General features: G+C 42.8%; 1 protein-coding gene across 2 annotated transcripts in view; it reads right to left on the bottom strand.

Annotated features, from left to right (window-relative positions):
* Nucleotides 1-759: 759 nt before the first annotated feature.
* The window catches only part of LOC137651335 (uncharacterized), a 40,887-nt gene continuing 22,806 nt past the window's right edge, over nt 760-18,840 (bottom strand). For both annotated transcript variants that reach the window (XM_068384624.1, XM_068384625.1), the window contains 2 exons: nt 16,581-16,654; nt 760-1,125 (listed from right to left, as the gene is read on the bottom strand). In XM_068384624.1, the coding sequence (XP_068240725.1) occupies nt 1,068-1,125; nt 16,581-16,654 (132 nt within the window). In that variant the 3' untranslated portion in view covers nt 760-1,067. The remainder of the gene's footprint in view (nt 1,126-16,580; nt 16,655-18,840) is intronic.

Below are 18,840 nucleotides of genomic sequence, written 5' to 3'. Positions count from 1 at the left end.
GCGTACGTGTTAGAACTGTGGGCCTCCGTATCCTGCATGATGGGAATGTCACTAAACAGCACACAACCCCACAGCCAATGGCATAGTAGAAAGAATCCATTGTTTGCTGAAGTCTGCCCTGATGGCTCACTGCACCAATGAGAATGGGAAGGCACAGCTGCTGTGGGCATGCCACAGGATTCGAACAATTTTTCTTAACCGTAATGTTTTAAAGTTTCTCCCCATCCTCCCAGCAGAGTGGGAGGATGACTAAATGTATGCAAACCCATTTATTATAAATGAATAGACATTTGGACATCATATCCCTTGATATAAATTTTTCCATAACTTAGGCTAACAGCTACCACATGTTCATGTCAAAAGTTGTTAGATGGTTGACTGAAGTCACATCTTTTGCTCTAATACAGGACTAAAGTGCTCTGACATTTCCCAGTTAAGTAAACCAGCCAGTGTCATAGGATATACCTTCCCTACTAGAGACAGGTCTTCTAATAAGGGACTAGGGTTTGTATTTGTGTAGGAACAAATTTTTTATTTTTTTAGGTACTGTGTATTTTCATAACTAAACAAACCCAAGTCCTTTAAGTTCCACCTACCTCCGCAAATCATAGGCTGAAGGTTATAGGGAAGAGCTCGGTGGCCTGTCAGGATAGCCGGGCTTCTCCACCACCAGGCAGCAACAGCCACCTTCCAGTTACAATGAGAATCAGTTCCTATTAAAGGACTCTAGTTTGTATACAGCAGTTGGAAAAATAAAAATTGTTTGAAAAAATGCTATATTTATTTTAGATGAGAAGCATACTTAAAATAAGCTAATAAATTTTTTAAATGGATAACAAGTTATGTTCATGGAGAAGAAAGTAAAAAAATAAATCAAGACATACTGTACACAGGTCTCTGTCACTTTGCCATTAGTAAATTTGTCTTGAAGTTTTCTCTGCAGTAAGTGATGAAACTGTAGCCACAAACTACTGATCGTACTGAAGTGGTCAAGCAGGCATGGTGCTAATTGAATTTTCCACTGTTGTGAATAATGTATTTAAATACACTATTTTTGTTGTGATGGATTACATAATCATTTTGTCATCAACTTCAGGTTGTAATTCATGGATTTCCCGTCCATTTCTGCAACATGGAAAAAAAATTTAATTTTGTAAAACAATTATAGTCTACATAAGAAAGAATTGATTGATGGCACAACAGAAAATATTTATACAATACAGGTTTTTTTTTTAAACAGAAGCTAGAAATTGAAGAGTTCAGTGAGAAAGTTGGATTTGTATTTTGAAGAAATTTAAATTTAATCCTTGGTAACCTCAGATTTTTTGTCCTTTGTAAAAATAAAACAATAAAATAATAGCATAACTCTGTATATTTTGTTTCATCCACAGGAGATTTGTTTCAAGATTTTGTTATGTTGTAGAAAAAAAATAATAGTAAAGAGAAAATAGCTCTTTTTTTGTGCTGAAAACTTTTTTTTGTCTTGATTTGCTGTTACAGTATTAGTTTCTTGAGATGTATAACAGCAGTAGTAGAGATGAATATCTAGTGTGAATTTAAGGTATTTTTAGCTTTTCTATGCAATTTTACAACAGGAGTCCAGGTATTGTTGATAGACTTGTAGATTGGAGACAATATTTTAAATTCTGCAGATGTGTATCATTATTAGTGGTGTGATAGAAGAAGACTAAAGGGAGAATAGTTTATCATTATTAGTGGTATGATAGAAGAAGACTAAAGGGAGAATAGTTTATCATTATTAGTAGTGTGATGAGGTTATATGGAGTTGGTGGAAGGTTGTTGCAAGCAGTGAAAAGTTTCTACAAAGGTAGTAAAGCATGTGTTAGAATAGGAAATGAAGTGAGCGATTGGTTTCCGGTGAGAGTGGGGCTGAGACAGGGATGTGTGATGTCGCCGTGGTTGTTTAACTTGTATGTTGATGGAGTGGTGAGAGAGGTGAATGCTCGAGTGCTTGGACGAGGATTAAAACTGGTAGACGAGAATGATCATGAATGGGAGGTAAATCAGTTGTTGTTTGCGGATGATACTGTACTGGTAGCAGACACAGAAGAGAAGCTTGACCGACTAGTGACAGAATTTGGAAGGGTGTGTGAGAGAAGGAAGTTGAGAGTTAATGTGGGTAAGAGTAAGGTTATGAGATGTACGAGAAGGGAAGGTGGTGCAAGGTTGAATGTCATGTTGAATGGAGAGTTACTTGAGGAGGTGGATCAGTTTAAGTACTTGGGGTCTGTTGTTGCAGCAAATGGTGGAGTGGAAGCAGATGTACGTCAGAGAGTGAATGAAGGTTGCAAAGTGTTGGGGGCAGTTAAGGGAGTAGTAAAAAAATAGAGGGTTGGGCATGAATGTAAAGAGAGTTCTATATGAGAAAGTGATTGTACCAACTGTGATGTATGGATCGGAGTTGTGGGGAATGAAAGTGATGGAGAGACAGAAATTGAATGTGTTTGAGATGAAGTGTCTGAGGAGTATGGCTGGTGTATCTCGAGTAGATAGGGTCAGGAACGAGGTGGTGAGGGTGAGAACGGGTGTAAGAAATGAGTTAGCGGCTAGAGTGGATATGAATGTGTTGAGGTGGTTTGGCCATGTTGAGAGAATGGAGAATGGCTGTCTGCTAAAGAAGGTGATGAATGCAAGAGTTGATGGGAAAAGTACAAGAGGAAGGCCAAGGTTTGGGTGGATGGATGGTGTGAAGAAAGCTCTGGGTGATAGGAGGATAGATGTGAGAGAGGCAAGAGAGCGTGCTAGAAATAGGAATGAATGGCGAGCGATAGTGACGCAGTTCCGGTAGGCCCTGCTGCTTCCTCCGGTGCCTTAGATGACCGCGGAGGTAGCAGCAGTAGGGGACTCAGCAGTATGAAGCTTCATCTGTGGTGGAAATGTGGGAGGTTGGGCTGTGGCACCCTAGCAGTACCAGCTGAACTCGGCTGAGTCCCTGGTTAGGCTGGAGGAACAGAGAGTAGAGGTCCCCTTTTTTGTTTTGTTCTTGTTGATGTCGGCTACCCCCCAAAATTGGGGGAAGTGCCTTTGGTATATGGATGGATAGTAGTGTGATAGAAGAAGACTAAAGGGAGAAGTTTATCATTATTAGTGGTGTGATAGAAGAAGACTAAAGGGAGAATAGTTTATCATTATTAGTGGTGTGATAGAAGAAGACTAAAGGGAGAATAGTTTATCATTATTAGTGGTGTGATAGAAGAAGACTAATGGGAGAATAGTTTATCATTATTAGTAGTGTGATAGAAGAAGACTAAAGGGAGAATAGTTTATCATTATTAGTGGTGCGATAGAAGAAGACTAAAGGGAGAATAGTTTATCATTATTAGTGGTGTGATAGAAGAAGACTAAAGGGAGAAGTTTATCATTATTAGTGGTGTGATAGAAGAAGACTAAAGGGAGAATAGTTCTTAGTGTTGTTTATTAGTGAAGAGATGAACATTTGAGATTTATTGTGGGAGTAACTAGATTAGCTTTTGTAAGAAGGGTAATGTGAAATCTTGAATGAAAATTGGAGATGGAGTTAGATAAAAGTGAATGAAATTAGACAGCTTAGAGAAGAAAGAGCAAAGGGAACAAATGGAAGGTAATAGAATCAAGTTAACATTTAAAACTTGTCTTATGTTAAAAAGCTGATACACCATCACCATTTGAATTATAATTTTCCAAGAGGATTTGATATTTTAGAGTACTACTGTAAATGCTTAAAATATTAACCATTGCCATAAAAAAACTTAAATCATAAAATACTACAAATTTTAAAAACTGTATTTACCCTCTATACAAACCTGAATCATTTAAATGGTTACTCCTAGTTCCACTTTCTATAACCAGACCATAAAAGAAAAAGGGTTTAGTTACTTAGCAACTCCACTGCTTGGCAGTGTTACGCAGTAGGCTTCACTCTTCTGGTTGAAGACTTGTGGGGTGGTTGAGGCAGGACCTTTGCTTAAATGACTAAGGTTTGTATAGCTAAAAAAAATACAAATTATATTTTTAAATTTGCAGTTTATTCCTACGCCTATACAAACTTCCAAGACATTAAAACGGGAGTCTTCCTTAGGTGAGGGAGGAGAGTCTCTTAAGAGGTATTCACACACTGTAACAGTTACAAGTACATATAGGTAGGAGCAAAAGTGGATACGTAAAGACAGGCAGGGTTGTAGAATCCAATTCTTTAGGTCCAATCTAAGATATAAAGCATCAAGCATCAAACAAATTCAGTGTATCAAATATGATCATTTATATATGAGAATATGTTATTCTTACCTGCATTAGGGTGTGATCCAAGCAAGCATTTCAGATCCAGCTTACGAGTACAATCAGACTTTATCCAAATTTCATACCCATATAATGCAGAGAATAACTGATGCCTTGATAAATAATTAGGTGTTCCATAAGAGCTTTGCTAGGCCATTTGTTGAGCTGCAACAATAGGGCTTAAAGAAAGTGAAGATCTGCGAGTATAATCTTTCAATATCAGTGAAAGTGTTCTGTCTTTTCCAAATACCAGCTCTTGAGAACTCAGGCTACTTCGTGGTTTTTGCGGAATGCTAGGGTTGCAGCAAGGCCAGAGTTATCATCTACTCTAGGGGAGGGGTTTCCTGGTGACACTTCCCCTGAGGATTTATTTGCTCATAATTGTTTTTCTTAGCCAAAAGGAAATTGTTGGATACCTTCTTTGGCAATCAGGGGAATATTGGCCTTGAGTGGAGCCTCCCCCAACGACACCTATCACAGAAAGTTTTCCACCTGGCTTGGTAGACTGCTGTGGACAACTTGCGGAGGTATGTGGGAAGTTGTTTACCAGCCTGTTCTGAAGCCTCTTTCGGAGATGCTGGATAATCTCCAACCGTGAAGAGATAGGCAGTGAACTGCCTCGTGGAACTTTCTTACATGCGGTTAACACAATTGGTTTGGCCATTCTGGAAGTTCCTTTGGGATTTCCATGAGAAGTTCCACTAGGTCTGGATACCACTCCGCTATTGTCCACTTTGGGGGCTACTAGCGTTACTCTGGCCTCTCGGGATCTTCAGACTGTTCAGCACCTGATGAATCATACAGAATGGCAGAAAGGTGTAAAAGTCTAGTCCACCGCACAGGTGGTGGAAGGCATTTTCCATTGCTGCCCCTGGGTCCGAGACTGGAGAGCAATACACCAGGAGTTTAGTTTCAAGAGTGGTGAACATGACGTGGAACATCGCAAAGTTAAAAGATACTTCACCACTAGAGGAAGCAAAGACCATTCAGAAACAATTGTCGTCCCTAGTCAACTTAGATTGTTCGCAATGACATTCTTCTTCACGGAGATAAACCTCACCGAGAGAGGGTCAGTGCATTGTTCTGTGCCCAATGATGCATCTCCACTGCTAGTTGCCACAGGAGGAAGACTGCACCTCCCTGTTTGGAGATGTAGGTCACTGCCATGGAGTTGTCGCTCATCAATACCACAGAGGGGCTTTTGCAAGTCTCAGAAGTGAAGTAATGCTTTAATTTCTAGGTAGTTGATGTGAAAGGCCTTGAGACCACAGACCTGAAATCTGCTCCCTTCTTAGGTGAATGACCACCCTTGGCATGAAGCATCCAAGAATAGAAGGTACTTTGGGGGAGAGACCAGAAGGGGTGTTCCTGCTGAACAGGTTCTCTTTTCTCAACCACCATCGGAGATCTGTCAATACCTGACAGCATGTTGGTCAGATGTTTTGAGACCTAGCTCTTCAGAGTCCACTGTACCGAGCAAAGATGCTTTCTTCCGAAGGGAACTAACTTCTCCAACAAGGCTAGGTGTCCTAGGTTTCTGGCACTTTCCTGAATCGTTATCCTGTCTGCAAATGGAAATGCTCTGGCCTGGGAAGAGTCAATATTCATGCCTAGATATCTGATGGACTGTTGGGGGATGAGACTGGACTTCTCTAGATTTAGCTGAATACCCAACTCCTTGCATAGGTCGAGCAGGAGATTTCTGTGTTCTATAAGGAGGGTTTGAGAGACTGCCAGAAACCAGTCATCCAGATATCTCGAAAGCCTCACCCCCCTGGCATGAAACAAGGGCAAACATCCTCGTAAAAACCTAAGGTGCTGTTGACAGCCAAAGCATAGCACCTTGAAGGGAAAATACAGACTTGAAAGGGAAACCTTAGGTATTTCCATGAGGAGGGATGTATGGGGACCTGAAAGTACACATCCTTTAGGCCTATGGTCAGAAGGCAGTCGTTTTTCCTGATGGTCTCAAGAACAGTGGCCATAGTCTCCATTTTGAACCTTGTTTGCAAAAACTGCTAAAAATGAGACAAGACTACTGACAGGTCTCCAACCTTCCGTCAGCTTTCCTACTAAGAATAGAGTGCTGAGGAAGCCCTGAGAGTTGTCTAAGACTTCCTTTATGGCTCCTTGGCCAACATCTTGGACACCACTTCTAGTAAGAGGAGGTCCTTTACCGAGCTTTTCAAAAGAATGTTCTGGCAGTCAGAATCTGAGTCAGAGGGGGCAGACAGCCTATGAATGAGACTGGATATTCTGAATGTAGTTCTGTATCTTCAATACTTCCATGGTCCAGGGATCAGCCCCAAAGAGGTGCCACCTGCGCCAGTGGTGCTGGGGGTCTTGCCTCTTAGGCTACTGAGAGTGTAGGAGGAAGAAGTCGTCTTTGCAGGTTGACGTGCTTAAAAGCAGAGTTCCTTTGGGGTCGTTGAGGGGCAGGAATCCTTGGTGCTGCAGCTCTCCTCAAAGAGAAGCCTGACAGATTTTTCTGCCTTCTCAATGGTAGCGGACACATTTGGTGGAGGAAAAGAGAGGGGAAGTTCACCTGGTTCGAGTTCCTCAAAAAGAGACAACTGTCAGTACATCTAGCCAAGATGGCATCACTTCTTTTTAGGTTGCAGTTGCCCCAAAAGGGAGACTGTCTGATAAAGCAAGAACTCAAGAGACTTGGCTCCTGACTTCGAGAGGTCTTCAAATTATTTCTGGGTGCTCTCAGCCTGCAGATTTTCTGTCTAATATTACTAAGTGTGATACTTCCCTTGATCAGTGGTCCAGCCAGGAACAGGCCTGTATGCCAGACATAGGTGCTACTTCCATATTCTGCATTTCGGGACCTGAGAAAGTGGAGGGGAATTTAGGTAATTTGTCACTAGGTACACAGGGTAACAGGTTGGCAAAGTCGGCATCAATAGAGAGTGGACTCAGATGGGTGGGAAAGTGAACATTTAATCTCCTCTAGTGTCAAAGTGTCAAGGGAGGCAACTTAAAAAGACCTGCTTACTCATCGCGAGTTTTCCATGGCCAAGACTTGAGTGTTAAATAAGTCCAGCGTGTCTCAAGTCTGATTAGAGATCGCCACGTTACACCTATGTTTTGGGCTTTGAGATTGAGGGAATAGTATATCAATAACACACCACCTGTTAGCAATTTGCATGTGAAGAGGATTATCTAGGCCATCCAAGCAATGGATTAGGCTCATTATTCTGATGAAATGCTATTCTTCCTTGGCAAACATTGAAACCTTGAAGGATCTACATCAGCTGAGGTGGTGCCAGCTCAGGCAGTGAGGTTTTCCGGCGAGTCATTAATATAGTAGTGATAATATCCTGATCATGAGATGGTTTCACTTTTGGGATAACTGGTGGTTCTCCTTGATAGGTTTGTTAGAAGATTTAAAGTTCCTTCGAACATCCTTCCTCTCTCTCTCTCTTACAACATTCAGTGAATGGAGAGCAGAAGAGGCAGATGGGAGGAGCCATGATTACTTCCAGCATATATTTTTCTACCTCTAGCAGTTTTTGAGGTAATAACATGATATTTTGATTATAAAATAAATTTTTGAATATACTTACCCGGTGAATATATAATAGCTGACGTCTCCGGCGGCTCGACAGAAAAACACAAAAACTCGCGAGCGATCGCTATGAAGGTTGCGGGTGTGCCCACCAGCGCCAACTATCGGCCAGATACCGCATATACATGTAAACAGCTCCAGTTCTTCTCATCCCGCTGGGTCTCTATCGGGGAGGAAGGGGGGGCCTTTAATTTATATATTCACCGGGTAAGTATATTCAAAAATTTATTTTATAATCAAAATATAATTTTTAAATATTTAACTTAGCCGGTGAATATATAATAGCTGATTCACACCCATGGTGGTGGGTAGAGACCAGTATAAATACAGTTTACAGCGTATATGCTTAGAGTTTTTGACAGTTATATCATAACAAAACCCAAATATATATAGGTACCTGGTAAGGAAGTTGACTTAGACGATTACTCTGCCTTGTTAGTCTGTCTTCCTCACGAAGCCCAGCCATCCTCTTAGGATGCTGAAAGACTCCCAGGAGCTGAAGTATCAAGGGCGGCAACCCATACAACAGGACCTCATCAAACCCCTAATCTGGGCGCGCTCAAGAAATGACATTTGACCACCCGCCAAATCAACCAGGATGCGAAAGGCTTCTTAGCCTTCCGTACAACCCAAAAACAAGATTAAAAACATTTCAAGAGACATTAAAAGGATATTGGAATTAAGGGAATGTAGTGGTAGAACCCTCACCCACTACTGCACTCGCTGCAACGAATGGACCCAGTGTGTAGCAGTCCTCATAAAGAGTCTGGACATCTTTTAAGTAAAATGACGCAAATACAGACTTGCTTCTCCAAAAGGTCGGGTCCATAATACTTCGCAGAGATCTATTTTGCTTAAAGGCCACGGAAGTTGCTATAGCTCTTACTTCGTGTGTCTTAACTTTAAGCAAGCATCGGTCTGTTTCATTCAAGTGAGAATGAGCCTCTCGGATTAAAAATCTGATAAAATATGACAAAGCATTCTTTGACATAGGTAATGATGGCTTCTTAACTGAGCACCATAAGGCCTCAGATCCACCTCGTAAGGACTTAGTACGAGCTAAGTAGAACTTTAGAGCTCTAACTGGACACAGTACTCTTTCAAGTTCGTTGCCTACGATCTCTGACAGGCAAGGTATATCAAAAGACTTAGGCCAAGGACGAGAAGGCAGTTCATTTTTGGCTAGGAAACCAAGTTGAAGTGAACATGTGGCTTTCTCTGTGGAAAAGCCGATGTTCTTACTGAAGGCATGAATTTCACTGACCCTTTTAGCCGAAGCCAAGCACACTAGGAAAAGCGTCTTGAGGGTGAGATCCTTCAGGGAGGCTGAATGTAATGGCTCAAACCTGTCTGACATCAGGAACCTTAGGACCACGTCTAAGTTCCATCCAGGAGTTGCCATACGACGTTCCTTAGAGGTCTCGAAAGACTTAAGGAGATCTTGGAGATCTTTATTGTTGGAAAGATCTAAGCCTCTATGTCTAAAGACCGAAGCCAACATGCTCCTGTAGCCCTTAATAGTGGATGCTGAGAGGGAGCGAACATTTCTCAGATGTAATAGAAAATCTGCGATTTGGCCTACAGAGGTACTGGAAGAGGACACAGATGCTGACTTGCACCAGTCTCGAAAGACTTCCCACTTCGACTGGTATACTTTGATGGTAGAAGCTCTCCTAGCTCTCGCAATCGCACTGGCTGCCTCCTTCGAAAAGCCTCGAGCTCTTGAGAGTCTTTCGATAGTCTGAAGGCAGTCAGACGAAGCGCGGAAAGGCTTTGATGAACATCCTTTACGTGGGGCTGACGTAAGAGATCTACCCTTAGAGGAAGACTCCTTGGAATGTCTACCAGCCATTGAAGTATCTCGGTGAACCACTCTCTCGCGGGCCAGAGGGGAGCAACCAACGTCAACCTTGTCCCTTCGTGAGAGGCGAACTTCTGCAGTACCTTGTTGACTATCTTGAATGGTGGGAATGCATACAAGTCCAGGTGAGACCAGTCCAGTAGAAACGCGTCTATGTGGATCGCCTCTGGATCTGGGACTGGTGAGCAATAGATTGGGAGCCTTTTGGTCAACGAGGTGGCAAAGAGGTCTATGGTGGGTTGACCCCAAGTCGCCCAAAGACTCTTGCACACGTCCTTGTGGAGGGTCCATTCCGTGGGTATCACCTGACCCCTCCGACTGAGACAGTCTGCCAAGACGTTCAAGTCCCCCTGGATGAATCTTGTCAACAGGGAGATGCCTCGATTTTTTGACCATATGAGGAGGTCCCTTGCGATCACGTACAGCGTGTGGGAGTGAGTGCCTCCTTGCTTGGAGATGTACGTCAAAGCTGTGGTGTTGTCTGAATTGACCTCTACCACTTTGTTTCGAAGAATGCTCTCGAAATTCATCAAGGCCAAGTGGACAGCTAAAAGCTCCTTGCCGTTGATGTGCATGCTCTTCTGAACTGAGGTCCACAGACCCGAGCATTCCCGACCGTCCAGGGTCGCACCCCAACCCAAATCCGACGCGTCTGAGAACAACACGTGGTTTGGGTTCTTGACTGCTAGGGACAGGCCCTCTCTCAGACTGATATTGCTGTCCCACCAGTTCAGGCATGCTTTTACTGGTTCGGAGACCGGGATTGATACCGTCTCTAAAGTCTTGCCCTTGTTCCAGTGAGAGGCTAAATGGAACTGGAGAGGCCGAAGGTGCAGTCTCCCTAGCGAGACAAACTGCTCCAGGGATGAGAGAGTCCCTACGAGACTCATCCAACTCCTTACTGAACAACGTTCTCTTTTCAGCATTAGTTGGACTTTGAGCAGGGCTTGTTCTATTCGGGTGGCAGACGGAAAAGCACGAAAAACTAGACTGCGAATCTCCATCCCCAAATATAGAATAGTCTGAGATGGGATCAGTTGGGACTTTTCTAAGTTGACCAAAAGTCCCAACTCCTTTGCCAGACCCAACGTCCAATGTAGATCCTGCAGACAGCCATGACTGGACGATGCTCTGAGAAGCCAGTCGTCCAAGTACAGGGAGGCTCGGATTCCCGATAGATGAAGGAATTTTGCCACATTCCTCATGAGCCTCGTAAACACGAGAGGAGCAGGACTGAGGCCGAAGCACAGTGCTCGAAACTGGTACACCACATTCCTGTAAACAAACCTCAGAAACGGTTAGGAATCCGGGTGTATAGGAATGTGGAAGTACGCATCTCGCAGGTCGAGAGAGACCATCCAGTCTCCCTCTCTGACCGCTGCTAAGACGGACTTCGTGGTCTCCATCGTGAATTTTGTTTTCGTAACAAAAACGTTGAGCGCACTGACGTCTAGCACTGGCCTCCAACCTCCTGAATGCTTTGGGACTAGGAAGAGACGGTTGTAAAACCCCGGTGATTGAAGGTCCGAGACTTTCACCACCGCTCCCTTCTCTAGCAACAGAGACACTTCTTGATGTAGAGCTTGTCTCTTTGACTCCTCTCGATACCTGGGAGAGAGGTCTATGGGAGTTGTTACTAGAGGAGGTTTGCGTACAAACGGTATTTTGTACCCCTCTTTGAGCAACAGAACAGACTCTTGGTCTGCACCCCTCTTCTCCCAGGCCTGCCAGAAGCTGTTCAATCTGGCCCCTACCGCTGTCTGAGGCCGTGGGCAGTCAGACTCTGCCACGGGAGGACTTGGTTCCTCTCTTCTTACCTCTCTTTCCCTCGGCACGAGAGCCTCCCCTGTTGGGAGCTCTGCCACGAAAGGGCGGGATAAATCTAGACGCAGGAGTCTCGATTCTGGGTCTCACAAAGGAAGAAGAAGGAGTACCCTTGCGAGCAGAGGACGCCATCAGGTCATGAGTGTCCTTCTGCACAAGCGAAGCAGCTATGTCCTTAATCAGCTGTTGTGGAAACAAGGCAGCCGATAAGGGAGCAAAGAGCAGTTCCGATCTCTGACAGGGAGTAACTCCTGCTGAAAGGAAAGAGCAAAGGGTTTCTCTCTTCTTCAAGACTCCTGACGTAAAGGTGGAGGCGAGCTCATTGGAGCCATCGCGGATGGCTTTGTCCATACAGGACATGATAAGTAAGGATACATCTTGGTCAGCAGACGAGATCTTCCTACTTAATGCTCCTAAAGACCAATCAAGAAAGTTAAAAACTTCAAAGGCGCTGTATACGCCTTTAAGTAGATGGTCAAGGTCCGAGGAGGACCAACAAATCTTCGAGCGTCTCATGGCCAGGCGACGGGGAGAGTCTACGAGGCTTGAGAAGTCACCCTGGGCAGAGGCAGGGACTCCCAAGCCGAGAACTTCTCCCGTGTCATACCAGACGCTCGATCGAGAAGCAAGCTTAAAAGGTGGGAAGGCAAAGGCCGTCTTCCCCAAACTCCTCCTGGTATCCAACCAGTCGCCTAGAAGACGTAAAGCCCTCTTAGAAGAGCGAGAAAGCACTAGCTTAGTAAAGGCAGGCTTGGTAGCAGCTAAGCCTAGAGCAAACTCGGACGGAGGCGAACGAGGAGCAACAGCAACAAAATGATCTGGAAAAAGATCCTTGAAAATCATCATGATCTTCTTAAAATCCATCGAAGGTTGAACAGCCTTAGGTTCTTCTACATCTGACAAAACATCCAAAGGATTATCATTAGGATGAGGGTCAGGAACGTCCTCATCTGAAGGAACCTCGTCCGACAACTGATGAGTCTCAAGCAAGGGAGAGACCTGCCTTGGTGGCAATGCTTGACAAGCAGAGTCCACACGCACAGGAGCATCAGTAGCAGTCCAGGACGCTACGTCATGTAACTGCTTAACGGACTGACTAGCAACAACAACAGGAGCGGGAGGACGCTCGACGTCAACTCGAGACTGCCTTGACTGCCTAGATTGAGCAGTCAAAACAACTCTTGACTGCGGTGCTTGACGCTCAACGTCAAAACAAGTCAAGTTAGCTGGTTGGCGAACATCCTGAACGTCAACACGAGCATGCGGCAGCGGCTGAAAGTCAACACGGGACTGCATCGAAAGAGGCTCTACGTCACGTGACTGACGTGACTTTGTAACGTCAACGTCAACAGGATGAGCAAAGGCTCGTTTGGGCGGCTGACGGCCAGGATCTCGATCAGCTAAACGGTGAGGATCATCGTGAACCTGCTCAGCAGTATATTCCTCCATAAGAGAGGCCAGCTTATTCTGCATATCTTGCAGTACAACCCATTTAGGATCAATGGGAGTGGGTGCGGTTCGAGACGAGGGTAACGTCTGTGACTGCAAAACATTGCCTACACTAAGACTCTCGGAGCCTGTGTTACGCTTCTGTTTAGGCGGCGAGCAGTCTTCCGATGACTGCACAGGGTCAGAGCTGTCCCAATGGCTACAACCAGGACGCTGGACCTGTCCTGAAGGGACTGACTTTCGCTTTAAGGGTCTCGAAACCTTGCTCCACGGTTTCTTACGCGAGAAGCCTTCGGATGACGAGGAGAAAATCGCCTCGCTCGTCTTATGGTAGGGGCGGTCTTGACGAGACACGCCCGAAACCATAGAGGGAACGTCTGTTCGTTGGTTAAAGCCTCTCGAACCCATAAGCCCTACGACATTACTTCTCCCTGGTGCATGGGAGCTTGCAAGAGGTCTCAGACTAGGCGGACGACAGGCACGAACAGACGAACCCTCGGTCCCAACACTGATAACACTTTGCGCACTAATCACTTTATCCCCACGATTTTCTAATGTGGCACTCTGACACTTTAACTCTTTTACATCCGCCATGAGTTGATTACGGTCCGTAGCTAAAGATTCAACTCTCTCGCCCAAAGCTTGAATGGCACGTAACATATCCCGCATTGAAGGTTCATGAGTGCTAGTAGAAGGTTCAGGCACAACTACTACTGGGGAAGGATTAGGTTCAGGGGCATGGGAGGAGGAAAATTCTAATGATCTAGAGGAACTTCTCCTCACCCTATCTCTCTCTAGCTTACGAGAATACTTATCAAACTCTAGCCAGTCGAATTCCGAAAGTACCACGCACTCATCACACCAATCTCCTAATTGACAGGTTTTACTCCGACAATTAGAACACACAGTATGTGGGTCGAGAGAGGCCTTTGGAAGACGTTTGTTACAATCCCTAGCATTACATTTACGAAATTTAGGAATTGGAGAAGGGTCAGCCATTTTGAAAAGTCAAAGAAAGTCCAAAAAACAATCCAAAGTCATCAACAATTAAATCTATCCAAAAAAGAGTTCACATTGAAGATAAAACACCTGCACTGCGAAAGCTCAAAACCAAAAAGAAGTACTTCACCAAGACTGACGAAAAACTCCAGGTTAACAGCGAGTAATGGAATCAACTTGTCGACAAGACCGACAGAGAAGAACTGAAGCTGTTTACATGTATATGCGGTATCTGGCCGATAGTTGGTGCTGGTGGGCACACCCGCAACCTTCATAGCGATCGCTCGCGAGTTTTTGTGTTTTTCTGTCGAGCCGCCGGAGACGTCAGCTATTATATATTCACCGGCTAAGTTAAATATTTAAAAAGGTAATTTTCATTCCAACCTGGACCTGTAAGAGGATAAAGATCTTTCTGAGGCAAGCCACTTACGGTACCTCCTACGTGACTGTGTCTACGGTATCTAATTACTGTGACATCATCTGCTTAAGATGGGGAAACTATTTCAGTCCATTTTTTCCTATCTTGAATCTGAAAAGAAGATTCACCTAAAAAAGAATGTGCCTGTGGTTTTGAAAAACGTATAAAATTTGAAGAATTACGTACATTACGTACGGCTTGGTGAAGCAACCTTTGTCATTTATCTAACCAATGGTTGTTTGTTATGAGACTGAGGTTGTTGGGGATTTTAAGTTGAAGCTACCTGATATACAGTCGAAACTGACGATGGATCATGACCACAAAGGGATCGTGACAGCACGATAAGAACGTGTATTATTATGTGACATGGTATCATAGAAATATCATTATGTGTTGAAATTGAGGTGCATTTAGTGAAGAGCAACCTGACCTGGCCAAAGTTGCAGTTATGGACACAGCCGAAGCAGTCCAACCAACCTTAATGCATTGTAATGGAGATTTCTATTACAAGTCCAGAAAACTTGTAAGAGGAGAGCAGTGCCAAGGACCCTGGGAGTACGAGGCAAGCTCAGCTCGTGTATGAACGTAGAGGGACAAAATGGATCCTCCAACAGGGCTGCCTCCGTACAGGGGAAAATGGCAGTCTCGACTCGAGGATTCCACGTATGGGAACAAAGAGTCATCCCGGATAAAATCACCCATACAGGGCTCACCACTCAAAACACTAGTGGGAGGCGAGGGAGATCTATGCATTTCTGAATAATAAGGGATCAAAGATACTAGGACTGGATTTAGCTCAGAGTGCACAGCATCCATAGTCAAGGGATCTGTCACAAGCATCGACTCGGGATCATCAGACATGTTCAACACTAGGTGGTAGTACTTTTATAAAATTTTGAAGATTAATAATTTAATTATGGTCATAGTGTCCTCTGTAGCAGGAATCTCAGAAGGCTCAAGACATGAAAGAGCAGGATGAGGGGATAACTTTCGACACATTAAAGAGCTTACACTTCTTACTATTACAGTATTTGAGTCAGATGAGGAAGGAGAGCAATCTCTCTTAGCTTGTTTCTTACGCCGAGAAACGAGATGGGAGAACGGCCACTTCCTACAATACTCACGAAGATTCCACAGAACATTGTTTGTCACGGCATGAGGGGCAGAAAGGATGCGGATCAACATCAACTCAATTCATGAGGGTGCCGCAACGGTGACCATCATGGCTGTGGTAAGATCGCATGGCACTATGGGCATTAGCCATTGTTATGCACAAGCATGGCACAGATAATGATAAACACAATTAGTGACAATGACAAATAAAAGACACTAAGCACTATAAGAGTAATCTAGTGTGGATGATGTAAGTCATGATTATGGAGATGAGAGCAGACTTCTTATTCGCAAGAGCGACCAGGATTTCAGTGAAGCCTACCGTGCAACAACTCAACAATGTCTAGCAGGGGAGTTGCTAGGTAACCAATTATGATGCAATCAAACCCTTTATCTTTTATTATTGTCTTGCCGTGAAAAAAGGAACTATAGTAGGAGTAACCATTGAAATGACTGAAGTTTATATCCTCAAAGGAATAATCAAGAATTGTAAGAAAATACCAAGATGGGTACAAATTTTTAAGTGGTACTGAAATTTATTTAAGTGACATCTTTCAGATTTTTCAGTTCTCCAAGGTAAAGAAAATAATTGAGAGCAAACAACGAAGGAGAAATAGTACAGAATTGTCAGTGTCCATCATGTAATATGTTACAGACATTACTTAACCTTCTGGAGCTCCCGGTCCCCCTGTGACAAAATCACTATCAGGCTCATGACTTTCAGCCAAGGGGTAAATTTTTTGCAGTGAGCAATGATGTCATGTCAATCTATTCAAGTTGAATATTTGTTATGTAACTATAAATTGAAAACAGAAAAAAACTTAAAATTTAATAAATTTTACATCTTTATGTCCAACCTCATTTCAACTAACATATTTTACAACTACTTTGTATTATCCAAGGTGCATATGAGTATTGAATATTATTCCTGGGCCAAATTCATACAGCTTATCCAAATTTAACTCAGGATTGCTGAGATTCAAATAAAAGTTTATTCTAGAGCTGGTCTATTGAACTCACTGGAATTTGTAAGACATCTTGAAGAAAATTCTTATGAAAGTACTTACCTTGAGTACCCATCGAGATCAAAGCCATGCCAGTACCGATCATCTCTGTGTGGTTTGAGGAGTGTTATTAGTCTCTGGAAAGTAGAGTGCATCAATTAAAGATAAAGAAGAAAGTTTTCAACATGAGTAAATGACAAATAAAGACATACAGTAATTAAGGCATTTGTTGAAAGTTTTTTCATTGGTAAAAGACAAATAAGGACATTTAAGGGATTTTGTTAAAAGTTTGTTTCATTGGTAAGGGACAAATAAAGACATATGTAAGTCATTTGTAAGTTTGTTTTATTTGCCCTAGAAAATGTAAGTCTCCATTAGTAGGGAATATAATACTTTTAAAATCTTTACACCTTCAAAGATTTTGTAGTGTCTCTGACCCATAGCTGCATCTACTTTTTAGTCTACTGTACGGCACTTCTGTTCAAGATTCAAAACCTGATTATTAAGATCATTCCACAACTTCGTCACAGCTGAAATAAAACTTACATAAAACTGTGTAGTACCGAGCCGCACGATGGAGAAGGTATGACAATTAGAATTAAAAGCATACCTAGTATCACGAACAGGACAGTACTGTATGGGAAGACCTAAATGCAAAGGATGGTGCCAGAGATTAATATCTAGATCAGGAGTAAAAAATTTAATGTAGAGTAAGTTCTTGTCTAACAAATTAAGATGAGAATCGGCAGCTGAAGACCAGACAGGAGAACAATACTGAAAACAAGGTAGAATGAATCTAAAACACTTCAAAATAGATTCATCACATATTTGTGCAATTGAAGAGGAGAGACCTAATGTGCTTCTCAAAAGTAAATTTGCGGTTGAGAAACACGCCTAAAATTGAAAAGTCACGGTTAAAGAAACGTTATCAATGCCGAGATCCAGACATTGAGGAGCCACTGTGCTCGACCTACTTGCAATCGTATTTTGAGTTTTGTTAGGATTCAACTTTATGCCCCATAATTTGCACCATGTACTAATTCTAGCCAGATCTCTATTAAGGGATTCAACAACCAAAGATCTACATTCAGGAGATGGAATTGATGCAAAGAGCTTGTTTTCAAGGCCAAATCACACGTCGCATGTAAATAGTATGAAAAGTAATGGGCCAAGAACACTACCCTGAGGAACACCAGATGTCACATTCCTCTACTGACTATGGTGCCCTTCAATAACAACTCTTTGCAATCTATTACTTAAAAATTAAATAATGATGCTAAGAAGCGACCCACCCACTCCCAACTGTTTGAATTTGAAAACAAGGTTCTCGTGATCAACAGTCAAAGGCAACACTAAAATTAAAGCCAGTCATACGAACTTCCTGACCACAATCAAGGGATTTCTGTACAGCATTGGAGATTGTAAGAGGGGCCTCACGTGTTCCAAGGCCTTTACGAAAGCCAAATTGCAAACTAGGGAACAGATAATTACCTTCATCAAATCTAATTAGACGTTTTGCTAAAAGAGATTCAAAAACTTTAGATAATATGGGAGTTATGGAAATTGAGCACTAGTAATCATCTGGACTTTAACTACCACAATCACATTTATTCCTGCTTCCTTTCTTCCACCTTGCTGTCCCTCCTCTTAACTTTTACTTCATAGTGCAACTAACTGCATACAGAGCTTTTGCAACTGAACAGACACGCAGGCCCCAGTGCCGAGTTCTGTATCACAATTTCCATAAATCCAACCAGTGGCAGCAGCGCATATGACCAAAAATCCATAAATATAAAAAGTAATTTTACAAGGTGCTTGAATACAGGTCAATTTCACTTGGGTATCTCAAAACCATATTATACTGTACTCCAGTGGCGTGATTAAACACGGTATGCCACTGAAGATTTAAATTTATTTTCTACCTAGTTTTTGCTTATTATGTAAAATTTAGTGGATTAGATTTGTCAGGTGGTAGGCCTACTTAGTGTAAATAAAAAATGTCTTGCCGAATTTTTTTTTAAAGCAAGAAAAACATTACGTATATGAAGTTTTTAATTACCAATGCTCATAAAAATTACTTAGTTAATACTTGTGGGTGTCCTTTTTAGGAGTTCTTGAAATTCACCCAGAGAGAGCTAAAGATACCTATATGGAGGAATTTGTAGAACAATTCTCAAAGACTTTCAACAGCAGCAAGGTTCAACTGTTTTGAGTGGTAGGGTATCTCTGTATCAATATTCAAAACAATGTTTATTTTTTAAGCATTTGAACTAATTTCTGATTTACAAAATGGGTACTTCTTTATGAATGGGCCATGACTATC

The sequence above is a fragment of the Palaemon carinicauda genome, chromosome 12 (genome assembly GCF_036898095.1).
Source record: "Palaemon carinicauda isolate YSFRI2023 chromosome 12, ASM3689809v2, whole genome shotgun sequence".
Lineage (NCBI taxonomy): Eukaryota > Metazoa > Arthropoda > Malacostraca > Decapoda > Palaemonidae > Palaemon > Palaemon carinicauda.
Note: the sequence above shows the minus strand (reverse complement) of the source record. Positions and strands in the feature narration are given on the sequence as shown.